Consider the following 16181-nt stretch of genomic DNA (forward strand, 5'->3'; position numbering starts at 1 on the left):
AATACTACTTTAACTACTACGGCTGTTACTTCTACGACTAAAATTCATGTTCCTTTGAGAAGAAGAAGTTGAAGTTGTGACAAAATGGAAATATTACTAAAAAAAAAAGGTTAGAAAGAGTTATTGAAACACATACAGCAAATATTTCATCTAATATTGCATGAAAGTGAGTAAATATAGTATTTTAAAATGAAAAAAACACGAGTTAAGGTTCAAAAATCAAGATCAAAAATCATTGAAACATTGCATAAAAGGAAATAAGTGTAAGTTTTGTTTCCCAATAAAGTTGTAATTAATGAGTTATTACAACATATTTAGGAAATATTGCAACGAATATTCCTTAAAATATTTCAATGGAAAAATAGTAAAACTACTAACGATCTTAGTAAAATCATAGTTATTTATAGGTGAAGTACGTTTGTTACCATGAACGTTGTAATTAAGTAGTTATTACAAAATATTTATCAAATATTGTTTCTTTTGTGTGTTTTTTTGTTCAATATCTCATAAATATTTCTGTAAAAAAAGAAAAAAGTGTTGAAAGATCAAAGCGAGTTTTTCTTGTAGTTTTGACAAAATATTTAAGTATTGCATGAAAATAACCCTTAAAAATATTTTAATTTAACATTTACAAATAATGATTATACTAACATAATAAATGTGACATAAAGTTGATGCTCATTAAAGTTGTAATTATGGAGTTATTACAAGATATTTTTGAAAAGTGTTATTTACAGGAGGTCACAGAGTTTTCTTGGCCATCATGGTTGTAATATTGCAGTAACAAAAACACACCAAAATAACGGAGCGTTTTTATGTTTGTTTTGAACAAAATTTGTTCAAAATAATTGTGTAACAACAGTAGAAATGTGTCGACATTCATCAACCAGGAAATGGAATTCAGGTTTGTTGCTGGTAATGAAGTGATGCTGCGGCAAATAAATACACAACAAAAATAAATGACATAAAAATAAAAGCAACAGAAACGTGTCGTGACACTGAACTCACCGTACGAAGTTGCCTGATCAACTTTCAGGTCAAAGAAAAAGCACAAACAGGAAGTGAAGAACAAAAAAAGTGAGAAAAGAAGAAGCGTGCGGCAGCAACCAAAACAAAATATTATGTTTTTTTAAATTTACAGTCAATGAAACGCAGATTCCGGGGATGACTGAGGACGAGAGGATACAGTGACTCCAGCAAAATTTACAGACCACATGACTCTTGTCGAGTACTTGACTCTGGTGTTGTAATAGTGTAGTAACAAGTATATATGTGTAGTATTGTCGAGTACTTGACTCTGGTGTTGTAATAGTGTAGTAACAAGTATATATGTGTAGTATTGTCGAGTACTTGACTCTGGTGTTGTGATAGTGTAGTAACAAGGATATATGTGTAGTATTGTCGAGTACTTGACTCTGGTGTTGTGATAGTGTAGTAACAAGGATATATGTGTAGTATTTTTAGTACCTTACTCTGGTGTTGTAATAGTGTAGCAACAAGGATATGTGTGTAGTATTGTCCAGTACTTGACTCTGGTGTTGTGATAGTGTAGTAACAAGGATATATGTGTAGTATTGTCGAGTACTTGACTTTGGTGTTGTGATAGTGTAGTAACAAGTATATATGTGTAGTATTGTCCAGTACTTGACTCTGGTGTTGTAATAGTGTAGTAACAAGTATATATGTGTAGTATTGTCGAGTACTTGACTCTGGTGTTGTAATAGTGTAGTAACAAGTATATATGTGTAGTATTGTGTGTAGTATTGTCGAGTACTTGACTTTGGTGTTGTGATAGTGTAGTAACAAGTATATATGTGTAGTATTGTCGAGTACTTGATTCTGGTGTTGTGATAGTGTAGTAAAAAGGATATATGTGTAGTATTGTCGAGTACTTGACTCTGGTGTTGTGATAGTGTAGTAACAAGTATATATGTGTAGTATTTTTAGTACCTTACTCTGGTGTTGTAATAGTGTAGCAACAAGGATATGTGTGTAGTATTGTCCAGTACTTGACTCTGGTGTTGTGATAGTGTAGTAACAAGGATATATGTGTAGTATTGTCGAGTACTTGACTTTGGTGTTGTGATAGTGTAGTAACAAGTATATATGTGTAGTATTGTCGAGTACTTGATTCTGGTGTTGTGATAGTGTAGTAACAAGGATATATGTGTAGTATTGTCGAGTACTTGACTCTGGTGTTGTGATAGTGTAGTAACAAGTATATATGTGTAGTATTTTTAGTACCTTACTCTGGTGTTGTAATAGTGTAGCAACAAGGATATGTGTGTAGTATTGTCCAGTACTTGACTCTGGTGTTGTGATAGTGTAGTAACAAGGATATATGTGTAGTATTGTCCAGTACTTGACTTTGGTGTTGTGATAGTGTAGTAACAAGTATATATGTGTAGTATTGTCCAGTACTTGACTCTGGTGTTGTAGTATTTACAGACCACATGACTCTTGATGAAGTCGTAACTACTTTCATTTGTTTTCAAACCAAAATATGTCCAAACATCCGCTTTAAAAGCTGCTGGACTCACTGTATCCTCTCGTCCTCAGTCGTCGCCTCATCCTCCATTTTAGCTGTGGAGGACGTAACGACTGCTGCCATCTAGAGGCCGGAAGTTTAATTGCAAACACCAAACACGAACACGTCCGGTTCCACAACGTGGTCAACGGTTCTCTCACCCATGCTGGCGATGATGCTGTGCACCGGCAGCCTGGAGGGGGCGTCGTAGAGTCCGCCCACCGTTTTGTTGTGCGTCTCCTCCTGCTTGAAGATGAAGGCCGAGTTCTCCTCCTTAGTGATGTTGATGTAGTAGCAGGTGTCGGCGGCGGCCATGATGTGTCGCGGGCCCGGGTTCAGCATGATGCTCTTGTTGTCCTCGCGCTTCACGCCGATCAGACACACGCCGTACCTGAGGGGTCACGCCGGGGTCAGAGGTCAGCACGTGACGTAGAGCAGGGGGATCACCTCGGGGGGCCACGTTTGATACAGAACGAGGGACCGTCAAGCAATAAATAGATAAATAAATACATTTGATACAGAACGAGGGACCGTCAAGTAATAAATAGATGAATAAATACGTTTGATACAGAACGAGGGACCGTCAAGTAATAAATAGATGAATAAATACATTTGATACAGAACGAGGGACCGTCAAGCAATAAATAGATAAATAAATACATAAATAGATAAATAAATACGTTTGATACAGAACGAGGGACCGTCAAGTAATAAATAGATGAATAAATACATTTGATACAGAACGAGGGACCGTCAAGCAATAAATAGATAAATAAATACATTTGATACAGAACGAGGGACCGTCAAGCAATAAATAGATAAATAAATACATTTGATACAGAACGAGGGACCGTCAAGCAATAAATAGATAAATAAATACGTTTGATACAGAACGAGGGACCGTCAAGCAATAAATAGATAAATAAATACGTTTGATACAGAACGAGCGACCGTCAAGCAATAAATAGATAAATAAATACGTTTGATACAGAACGAGGGACCGTCAAGTAATAAATAGATAAATAAATACGTTTGATACAGAACGAGGGACCGTCAAGTAATAAATATATGAATAAATACGTTTGATACAGAACGAGGGACCGTCAAGCAATAAATAGATACATAAATACATTTGATACAGAACGAGGGACCGTCAAGTAATAAATAGATGAATAAATATGTTTGATACAGAACGAGGGACCGTCAAGTAATAAATAGATGAATAAATACATTTGATACAGAACGAGGGATCGTCAAGCAATAAATAGATAAATAAATACATTTGATACAGAACGAGGGACCGTCAAGTAATAAATAGATAAATAAATACATTTGATACAAAACGAGGGACCGTCAAGTAATAAATATATGAATAAATACGTTTGATACAGAACGAGGGACCGTCAAGTAATAAATAGATAAATAAACACATTTGATACAGAACGAGGGACCGTCAAGTAATAAATAGATGAATAAATACATTTGATACAGAACGAGGGACCGTCAAGCAATAAATAGATGAATAAATACGTTTGATACAGAACGAGGGACCGTCAAGTAATAAATAGATAAATAAACACATTTGATACAGAACGAGGGACCGTCAAGTAATAAATAGATGAATAAATACGTTTGATACAGAACGAGGGACCGTCAAGTAATAAATAGATAAATAAACACATTTGATACAGAACGAGGGACCGTCAAGTAATAAATATATGAATAAATACGTTTGATACAGAACGAGGGACCGTCAAGTAATAAATAGATAAATAAACACATTTGATACAGAACGAGGGACCGTCAAGTAATAAATATATGAATAAATACGTTTGATACAGAACGAGGGACCGTCAAGTAATAAATAGATAAATAAACACATTTGATACAGAACGAGGGACCGTCAAGTAATAAATAGATGAATAAATACATTTGATACAGAACGAGGGACCGTCAAGTAATAAATAGATGAATAAATACATTTGATACAGAACGAGGGACCGTCAAGTAATAAATAGATAAATAAATACATTTGATACAGAACGAGGGACCGTCAAGTAATAAATAGATAAATAAATACATTTGATACAGAACGAGGGACCGTCAAGTAATAAATATATGAATAAATACGTTTGATACAGAACGAGGGACCGTCAAGTAATAAATAGATAAATAAACACATTTGATACAGAACGAGGGACCGTCAAGTAATAAATATATGAATAAATACGTTTGATACAGAACGAGGGACCGTCAAGTAATAAATAGATAAATAAACACATTTGATACAGAACGAGGGACCGTCAAGCAATAAATAGATAAATAAATACATTTGATACAGAACGAGGGACCGTCAAGCAATAAATAGATAAATAAATACATTTGATACAGTACGAGGGACCGTCAAGCAATAAATAGATAAATAAATACGTTTGATACAGTACTCCACGTCTCTCACTGTAGTTAAATATAGATACACTTAAATATCGCAATCTTTTCACGATAACTTTCAAAAAAGATACTTGCAAATTTATCTTTTGACTTTGAAATATATATTTTGATTTTTTATCGTCGTTTTTTTTTCAATAAAGTTTGAATCAAATAATTTTTTTTATAATATTTTTTTTTTAATTTATTGACAGTTAATGAAACTTTGATTCCGGGGATGACTGAGGACAAGAGGATACAGTGTCTGCACCCGAAATGTACAGACCACATGACTCTTGACGAAGTCGTAACTGCTTTCATTTGTTTTTCAAACCAAAATATGTCCAAACATCAACTTTTAAAGCTGCTGGACTCACTGTATCCTCTCGTCCTCAGTCATCATTCTACCTTTAGCTGTGGAGGACGTAACGACTGCTGCCATCTAGAGGCCGGAAATTTAAATGCAACACCAAAATGAACAAATGAAAAAAATTCCTTTAAAAAAATGGAATAAATCCTTTTATACCAGATTCATGGAAACACAAGCTATGATAACAATAATATATGAGTCAACAGTTCCGTCTGTTCGTCTCGTGACGCGAGGACGTACGTACTTCTTGTGGGCGTGGAAGGAGGCGTACGTGAAGCTCTTCCCGTCGTACTCGCCGAAGAACTTGCTGTCGCACAGACGGATGTGATAGACTTCGTTGCCGGAGCAGCGTCCGTAGGTTCTCTGCCACTGCTCTGGTGACAGCTGACCTTCCCTGGAGAGAGAGAGTCACGTGATGCAGAGAAACACCAGCTATAGGAACACTCGCCTTCAGCGTATATATGTGTTTATATATATATATATATATATATATATATGTGAATTCAGAATATTCAACTTGACATTTGATCTTTTCTATGGAAACGTTTTTGAATTCTATATTTCTATATATTTGTATATGAAAAGGTTGAGTTTGTTTTACTGAATAACGTAATTTAAAATATTAAATATGAAGACAATTATTTTCAAAATGATAATTACTTTATTTACACATAGAGATCTTCTAATTCTAATCATCCAGGCAATACTAAACGAGCACCGAATAACTTGATCACATGCTTTTACTTCATCACATGATCGTTCGTCACGTGACCGTGTGTGCGTCACGTGATCGTCCGTTTGTCACATGACCGTCCGTTCGTCACATGATCGTTTGTGCGTCACATGATCGTGTGTGCGTCACATGATCGTGTGTGCGTCACATGATCGTGTTTGCGTCACGTGATCGTGTGTGCGTCACATGACCGTCTGAGCGTCACATGATCGTGTGAAAGTTTGATTCAAAAATATATATGACTTTAACTAAAATGTATTCTAAATCCTGACGCACACTCGCCCCCTGCTGGGCAGGTTTCTTTGTTATGACAGTTTCTTAATGAGATCCTGGAATCGTGGGGTTTATAGCGACTGATGTGACAAACTGTTATTTTTCTGACAGATGTTCTCGGCAATAACTGTAAAATCCCTCCTGTTTCACAAATCCTGTCTGAACATTTGTCGTCATAATGGTAGAAACATAATAATAGTTCCTGCAGTTGTTAGTACTGCAGTCTCACAGCAGGAGGGTTGCAGGTTCAATTCCAGTCTGAGAACTATATCAGTCCTCAGAACATTCAATATTTAATTATAAATGTTGAAACTTCTATTGATCGAATACCTTTTTTCCACTTAAAGAAAATCAATACTTAATATAAAAATGATTCAATTATTTAAATAATTGATTGTTTTAATGAATTCTTTATTCCACACGGTACTTGCTTTTAAAGTGCTTTTAAAAATTAAGATTCTCACACTGATAAAAACATCTAAAAACACAGTATTTCTTGCTCGCAGGTTGAATATAAGACACAATATTCAATATAATATAACTTGTAATACATCATGTTATTATGTATTTTGACTTATGATAAACATCATTTTAACTTAAAGGAATATTTTCAGCTTAACAGTCAAACAGGAAATCAACCATCACTTAAAGCTAATATATATGTATATATTAATAATTCCTATAAAATATGAATACAAAATAAATATATCTTGAATCTTAAATTATTTAAATCTCCCACTAAAATACAAAGACTTAGTTTCTAAAATAAACCTGAGAACATTTTTAATAAAAGAATAACATTAATTACTTTTAATTAATTGTAATTATTATACATCAAGTTGAGTGTATTTACTCTGTTACTGGTGGTAAAGAAAATAATCTTAATTTATCTTAATTAAAGCAACAAAACAACTTGAACTATAGAGTAAACATATGTTTACATGTGTAAAAATGGATCCATAATCCCCCTGTTTTCTACTCTTCTTTCTCTCTCCTCCCTCCCAGTCGATCACAGAAGAAGAACGTCCTCACTAGGTCTGGTTCTGGTCAAGGTTTCTGCCTCGTCGTGTCATTAAATCGTCTGGTTCCTGTTTTTCTTTTCTCTTTCGGTTCAGAAAATGTCTTCTCTTATGATTTGACAGTTTAAATGAATCTTTGAGAAATTATTTTTAAATGAAACATGAATCGTCAAAAACAGTCTTCGTAAGACACTCACTGTCCTCTGGACGTGTGGACCAGCAGGGTGACCAGCGTGGACGTGGCCGGACACACACAGTTCAGCGCCAGCATGGCGTACTTGAACTCCTCTTCGCACACCACGTGATCTGAAACACCACAGGTTTTATTTACAATCCCTCAAATCAACCGACCCGTGTTTTTCTCACCGGCAAACTTGACGTGGAACTTGTTCTCCGGCTTGAGGATCTGGACGTAGAGGGGACAGTTGGGGGCGAAGTCTTTGGCGGCCCAGGCTCGCAGGATGGTCTGATGGTCCTGAGGGACGCACGGAGGGTTCAGACTCGACGAGACGGATTCAAACATGTCACGTAAAGCGCTACATCGGCGGCTAAAGGATTCAGCTGTGGTTGAAGGTTGACTCACGGCAGCTGTTCTGTCCACTTCGTTCCTGCTGCTGAGGACGAAACAGGCCTCGGCGTCGTCCATCCTGCCAGACAGAGGATGAGAAGAACGAAGATGTTTAACCACGTGAGAAGTTCATTATGGGAGGTGACGCTCCGATGAAAGGGAGGTTAACTCTGCGGCGACGACTGAGACTTCACGGTCGAGTGGACACTTCGGATCTGCTCAGGCCGGAGGAGAGAAGATCCGCATGAGGAGACGAGAAGGAGGACCAGTCGTCTCGCTGCAGCAGATCACGTTAAGATCCACGAGGAGATGAGGAACCACATCTGTCTCAGGACAGTGAAAACTTTTGTATGGAAAAGAATCAAACAGGTTTGACTCATGTCTGCCCGACATGTTGGATCAGCTGAAGAAACCACATGACGCTGATGGATCCAAATCTACGTAAGAGACGTTGTTTTACACTTTATTACTTTATAAAGTTGCTCTGAAATCTGGACGAACGAGAGGTTACGAGAGTCCATGATGACGTGATAATGGCTTCACTCCTCCTCCAGCTGTAATGACGCCCTGCTTTGTTTATACAACGAGTCCCTTGGAGGTGGAGACCATTGATGACGTGAGGTGACAACTGTCCAGGCTCGACCAATCACAGCAGAGTGTGTTTGTTTTCAGTGGGCGGAGCTTAAGATCATTTTCTAATGTCAATATTTCAATGAAAAGAGAGTTTTTTTTACAAACACACACTGATGATACAATAGAGTCACACATCACAACAACACACACACACACACACAAACACACTGAGATGGTACAATAGAGTCACACATCACAACAACACACACACACACACACACAAACACACTGAGATGGTACAATAGAGTCACACATCACAATACACACACTGATGATACATTAGAGTCACACATCACAACACACACACTGATGATACATTAGAGTCACACATCACAACACACACACTGATGATACATTAGAGTCACACATCACAACACACACACACTGATGATACAATAGAGTCACAAATCACAACAACACACACACAGACTGATGACACAATAGAGTCACAAATCACAACAACACACTAATGATACAACAGAGTCACAAATCACAACAACACACACACACACTGATGATACAATAGAGTCACACATCGCAACAACACACACACAGACTGATGACACAATAGAGTCACACATCACAACAACACACGCACAGACTGATGACACAATACAGTCACACATCACAACAACACACACACAATGATGATACAATAGAGTCACATATCACAACAACACACACACACTGATGATACAATAGAGTCACACATCACAACAACACACACACAGACTGATGACACAATAGAGTCACACATCACAACAACACACACACAGACTGATGGCACAATAGAGTCACACATCACAACAACACACACACACTGATGATACAATAGAGTCACACATCACAACAACACACACACACTGATGATACAATAGAGTCACACATCACAACAACACACACACACACTGATGATACAATAGAGTCACACATCACAACAACACACACACACTGATGATACAATAGAGTCACACATCACAACAACACACACACACTGATGATACAATAGAGTCACACATCACAACAACACACACACAGACTGATGACACAATAGAGTCACACATCACAAACATACACACTTAACACACATTGACACTTTAACACAAAAGCACATACACATTTTAACACACTTACACACTATAACACACATTCACAGTCTAACACACAAACACACACTTTAAATTGTAAGAGTTGTTCTCATGGACTCTTGAAGGTTTATAAAGTTTTAATCTCATTATGAATCTTTGGTTAAATAAAGGTTAAACTAAAACACGTGTCAGTGTCATGTGACTCACTTGGCTCTCATCAGGTCCTGGTCCTTCAGGGCAGACCCTTGAAGGTAGATGACCCTCTGAGACCACAGCGGGATCTGGAGGATCCGTCGAACTTGAATGTCGATTTCGGTCGGACACAGAATCACCACGTAGTAATCCTGAAGGACACAAAGATGCTGAACCAACAACAATCACACGGTGCAGGTTTTATATGAACTCTGTAGTTTAACATCGAACCTAGAAATGTCTGGTTTCACTTCACAGTATGTCCTCTAGTGGTTCCGGCTAATGAAGCTTCATGAAGCCTCATCTTCAGACGTGGGTACTTTTGGTTAAAAACTATGTGAGAAGGCAAAAAACTTTTTTTTTTAAAGATCCAAAACCACTAGCGCCCTCTGGTGGGCTCTGAAGATGAGGCTTCATGAAGCTTCATCAGTACATTTTTAAAGTGTTTTGCGTTGAATATAAATATAATGTCAAAGTTATTTAAATCATTTGGTTGACTCAATAATTAAAAGGCGTGTGTAGTACCTGAGGGATCAATAAAGTTTTACCTTACCTTAGTAATTTAGCAAGAATCTAATGATATGTATCACGATACAATGATACTGCAGAAACAACTATGTTTATGTATATTTTAAATAATTGACTAGCAGAAAATTTCACAATAAAGATGACAAACTGTGATTATTTGTTTTTTCACAAGAGACAAATTATTGAAAACGACAAAAAAAGCCTGACATGAATATTTGCTGACTTAGAAATCAGTTGTTGAATATTTATTAGTATCATGACTGAAAACATTGAGGTATTTAAGTTTATTTAAATGTTCTTACAGTTACAGACGAGCAGCAGCTCTTTTACGAGAGTTGTGAGGTAAAGTTGACTTTCTTAACAATACTGAAATACTTTGAGCCTTTGTGATTTAAATGATCATAATACATAATAACCACTCAAACACACAAGGTTGTCACAACAGAGTTACTACGACTTCAAGACACATGTTTGCTGCATTAATTCATGCGTGAATAAACACGGATTAAAAACGTCCCGAGCTCTGGATTAATGTTGTGACCGAGACCGTGAAGGATTCGACACGAGTCGTGAGTGTGTATTTTTCTCAGTTTACGACACACAAAATTCACAACTAGCGATGACGAAAACATCGTCGAAGGTTAGATTGTAACTACACAATATACCGACAATACTGTAGAAACAAAACAATAAAGAATCGTTTACATAAATATTAACAAAAGGAAAGAAATGTTTACAAAACAACGATGGATTAGGAGGTTTTTTTTGTGTATTTCTGTATGTATTCTATACTTCAACTGAGAAAAATCTCTAAACTTAGGAAAATAATGTCACACCATGATCTGTATCTTATAATCCAAGTGTTTGTGTTGTTAAGACTATTGTAACAGTTTATTTTGTGTCTAAACAAGAAGGATGTGTCTCGCCTGCAGTTCATACAAAACTCTGTAGAGAGAATTCTGAGCCGCTCTAGTAGAAGAACTCACATTTCTCCTTCAAACTCTTCACTGGCTGCCAGTTTCTTTCAGGATCATTTTAAAATTCTGGTTCTTACTTTCAGATCTATTCATGGTCAGACCTTCCATCAGTGATCTGATCCAGACTTACACCCCAGCTCGGGCTCTGAGGTCTGTGGATCAGAATCTACTGATGGTTCCTGAACTTCTGGACCAGAGGAGAGAAATCCTTCCAGACTGTTGCTCCTAAGCTTTGGAACCATCTCTGTATTTGATTATCTACTGACTCCTTCAAGAAACATCTGTGTTTGATGATCTACTGACTCCTTCAAGAAACATCTGTGTTTGATGATCTACTGACTCCTTCAAGAAACATCTGTGTTTGATGATCTACTGACTCCTTCAAGAAACATCTGTGTTTGATGATCTACTGACTCCTTCAAGAAACATCTGTGTTTGATGATCTACTGACTCCTTCAAGAAACATCTGTGTTTGATGATCTACTGACTCCTTCAATAAACATCTGTGTTTGATGATCTACTGACTCCTTCAAGAAACATCTGTGTTTGATGATCTACTGACTCCTTCAAGAAACATCTGTGTTTGATGATCTACTGACTCCTTCAAGAAACATCTGTGTTTGATGATCTACTGACTCCTTCAAGAAACATCTCAAGACACTTTTATTTGTGCTTTTCCCTGATTTTCTGAGACTCCTGTGTTTGTCTGATGTGTCTTTTAAAGTATATATTTTAACTGTGTATTATTTTTGATTGTTAAAGCTCTTTGTGTCTCTGGTCCTAGAACATCTTTGCAAATAATCTTTACTTTACTTACTTGTGTGATGTGATCACAATATACAATCAATCCTTTATTATTATTATTATTCTAAAATCTTTCTATTCTAAAATTTTTCAATCCGTTATTCATTACATTTCTTTCAAACACTGTGTTAAATTGTTGTGTCTCCGAAGAGAAGCATCTTCAGGATTTGTCTGGAAATGTTTCACATCGACGCACACGATTCATCAGCTCCACTCCTCCTCCATCTTTGCCTCCTTAATAAGAGTGTGTTTGTTGTCGACTCTGCTCTCAGATGTGTGAAGATAATCTTCACACCAAAGACAAAAGATCGTTTACACAATTTTTACAACCAAACAAGTACAGTGATCACTCGTGTATTGTGGGGTCATGTCCTGAAAACACCCCGAGATAAACCAAATCAAATGGTGGTGATGTGTTGATGAAGCTTCATGAAACAGTGTCATTATCTTCAGAGTCCACTAGATGGTGGTGATGTGTTGATGAAGCTTCATGAAACAGTGTCGTTATCTTCAGAGTCCACTAGATGGTAGTGATGTGTTGATGAAGCTTCATGAAACAGTGTCATTATCTTCAGAGTCCACTAGATGGTGGTGATGTGTTGATGAAGCTTCATGAAACAGTGTCATTATCTTCAGAGTCCACTAGATGGTAGTGATGTGTTGATGAAGCTTCATGAAACAGTGTCATTATCTTCAGAGTCCACTAGATGGTAGTGATGTGTTGATGAAGCTTCATGAAACAGTGTCATTATCTTCAGAGTCCACTAGATGGTAGTGATGTGTTGATGAAGCTTTATGAAACAGTGTCATTATCTTCAGAGTCCACTAGATGGTAGTGATGTGTTGATGAAGCTTCATGAAACAGTGTCATTATCTTCAGAGTCCACTAGATGGTGGTGATGTGTTGATGAAGCTTCATGAAACAGTGTCGTTATCTTCAGAGTCCACTAGATGGTAGTGATGTGTTGATGAAGCTTCATGAAACAGTGTCATTATCTTCAGAGTCCACTAGATGGTGGTGATGTGTTGATGAAGCTTCATGAAACAGTGTCATTATCTTCAGAGTCCACTAGATGGTAGTGATGTGTTGATGAAGCTTCATGAAACAGTGTCATTATCTTCAGAGTCCACTAGATGGTAGTGATGTGTTGATGAAGCTTTATGAAACAGTGTCATTATCTTCAGAGTCCACTAGATGGTAGTGATGTGTTGATGAAGCTTCATGAAACAATGTCATTATCTTCAGAGTCCACTAGATGGTAGTGATGTGTTGATAAAGCTTCATGAAACAATGTCATTATCTTCAGAGTCCACTAGATGGTAGTGATGTGTTGATGAAGCTTCATGAAACAGTGTCATTATCTTCAGAGTCCACTAGATGGTAGTGATGTGTTGATGAAGCTTCATGAAACAGTGTCATTATCTTCAGAGTCCACTAGATGGTAGTGATGTGTTGATGAAGCTTCATGAAACATTGTCATTATCTTCAGAGTCCACTAGATGGTAGTGATGTGTTGATGAAGCTTCATGAAACAGTGTCATTATCTTCAGAGTCCACTAGATGGTAGTGATGTGTTGATGAAGCTTCATGAAACAGTGTCATTATCTTCAGAGTCCACTAGATGGTAGTGATGTGTTGATGAAGCTTCATGAAACATTGTCATTATCTTCAGAGTCCACTAGATGGTAGTGATGTGTTGATGAAGCTTCATGAAACAGTGTCATTATCTTCAGAGTCCACTAGATGGTAGTGATGTGTTGATGAAGCTTCATGAAACAGTGTCATTATCTTCAGAGTCCACTAGATGGTGGTGATGTGTTGATGAAGCTTCATGAAACAGTGTCATTATCTTCAGAGTCCACTAGATGGTGGTGATGTGTTGATAAAGCTTCATGAAACAGTGTCATTTTCTTCAGAGTCCACTAGATGGTAGTGATGTGTTGATAAAGCTTCATGAAACAGTGTCATTATCTTCAGAGTCCACTAGATGGTAGTGATGTGTTGATGAAGCTTCATGAAACAGTGTCATTATCTTCAGAGTCCACTAGATGGTAGTGATGTGTTGATGAAGCTTCATGAAACAGTGTCATTATCTTCAGAGTCCACTAGATGGTGGTGATGTGTTGATGAAGCTTCATGAAACAGTGTCATTATCTTCAGAGTCCACTAGATGGTAGTGATGTGTTGATGAAGCTTCATGAAACAGTGTCATTATCTTCAGAGTCCACTAGATGGTGGTGATGTGTTGATGAAGCTTCATGAAACAGTGTCATTATCTTCAGAGTCTACTAGATGGTAGTGATGTGTTGATGAAGCTTCATGAAACAGTGTCATTATCTTCAGAGTCCACTAGATGGTAGTGATGTGTTGATGAAGCTTCATGAAACAGTGTCATTATCTTCAGCGTCCACTAGATGGTAGTGATGTGTTGATGAAACTTCATGAAACAGTGTCATTATCTTCAGAGTCCACTAGATGGTAGTGATGTGTTGATGAAGCTTCATGAAACAGTGTCATTATCTTCAGAGTCCACTAGATGGTAGTGATGTGTTGATGAAGCTTCATGAAACAGTGTCATTATGTTCAGCGTCCACTAGATGGCGTCTCTGCACTATTTTCCTTTGTTTTAAAAATGTTCTAATGAAACATAATTTTTAAACTGATGGCGCCACCTACTGACCTCTGAACAACATGACACTGTTTCATGAAGCTTCATCAACACTAGTAATAATTCTATTCTACATAAGTGTGTAGTTCAAATGTTTGTAAAACAGACGAGTAGACAATAAACGTGTGTGTTTTCACACATCAAGGCACCTGCAGTCGTGGATGAGCGTAGAACTCGTTGAGAAAGTCCATCAGGAGGTCGATCTTCAGCGAACTGACGCACAACACCACGTGTTTCTCCGTCTGCGCTCGATGCCGACTGTAGTTTCCTCCCAACTTCTGGCTCTCCATCCACAGATAGGCCAGTTCCTCGAACTGACCAGGGTCGTGAGGGAACAAGAGAAAGAGATGGACTGAGAGGAAAGCGCTGACTCATTACTTTTTCCGCACAGTTGGTTCTTCGGGGCCAGTAAACACATCCAGAACGGACATGTTCACCAAACCCAATATTTATTATTCTCCCTGTGTTTTCTCAGAGACTCGTGATGTGAATTTTAACCACGAGCTGCAGCAGAAATGTCAGCATCGTTGTTTATCTTCTCATCTTTCAGAAAAGATTATTTTATCATCGGACGATTGAAATGTCGGATATTTCATTTTAAAAGGTTGAAACGTTTAAAAAACAAGTTTTTGTTCAAGCATTAAATCATATATTTTTTTCAATAAGTTAATTCAATCATTTATATTTTGAAATGAGTAATGAGTATTATTTTAAATTGTGTATTTGACAATTTATTTTAACATTTTGTGAGTTAATTTTCTATTTAAAATATGAGTATTAAAAAAGTAAGGTTATTTTGAATAATTTACATTTTATTAACAAATATATATATATATATATATATTCCAAAATATTTTTACACATTTAGTTTGATATTTTAAAACCAATAATTAAAAAATAAATGTTATAAATTCAATACTTTCACATTTGAAGTCTTTTTAATTCAATATACAAACGCCAGTATGTTAGTGTCACCAGACAAAACCAACAGAGCACAGAGCTACTTGATTGTGAGCTTCTACGTGGTCACATGATCGTCTGCCCGTCGCATGATTGGCTGAAAGTTGGATCCAGTAGCTCTGTGCTCTGTTGGTTTAGTCTGGAGACTCTATTATACCAACATTTATATATAGAATTCAAATGACTATGAATTAAAAAGGATTACATTTAGAAAATACATTTTTGAATTAATGGAATTAAAATATTGAATTCTATGTGTAAAAAAACATTGATTTATTTTTTAAATTAATCAAATATTTTAATTAAATGATTAAAAAACAAATCCAACCTTCAGTATACATACCTACCTGTCAGTATAAAACATATTGAATTAAATAAATCACTAATTTAATGCTTAAAAACATCAGAAACGT

General features: G+C 36.7%; 1 protein-coding gene across 12 annotated transcripts in view; it reads right to left on the reverse strand.

Moving 5' to 3' along the window:
• LOC148090090 (potassium channel subfamily T member 1-like) overlaps positions 1-16181 on the reverse strand; it is a 114264-nt gene that overhangs the window by 33513 nt on the left and 64570 nt on the right. For 7 of the 12 annotated variants that reach the window (XM_087812091.1, XM_087812057.1, XM_087812101.1 and 4 more), the window contains 8 exons: positions 14958-15122; positions 9846-9982; positions 7933-7996; positions 7716-7824; positions 7547-7655; positions 5569-5718; positions 2689-2918; positions 1009-1029 (listed from right to left, as the gene is read on the reverse strand). In XM_087812091.1, coding sequence (XP_087668217.1) covers positions 1009-1029; positions 2689-2918; positions 5569-5718; positions 7547-7655; positions 7716-7824; positions 7933-7996; positions 9846-9982; positions 14958-15122 — 985 coding nt within the window. The remainder of the gene's footprint in view (positions 1-1008; positions 1030-2688; positions 2919-5568; positions 5719-7546; positions 7656-7715; positions 7825-7932; positions 7997-9845; positions 9983-14957; positions 15123-16181) is intronic. The other 5 variants (XM_087812112.1, XM_087812052.1, XM_087812128.1 and 2 more) reach the window with 1 other exon arrangement.

This window comes from Callionymus lyra, chromosome 1 (assembly GCF_982586985.1).
Source record: "Callionymus lyra chromosome 1, fCalLyr1.hap1.1, whole genome shotgun sequence".
In the NCBI taxonomy this organism is placed as follows: domain Eukaryota; kingdom Metazoa; phylum Chordata; class Actinopteri; order Syngnathiformes; family Callionymidae; genus Callionymus; species Callionymus lyra.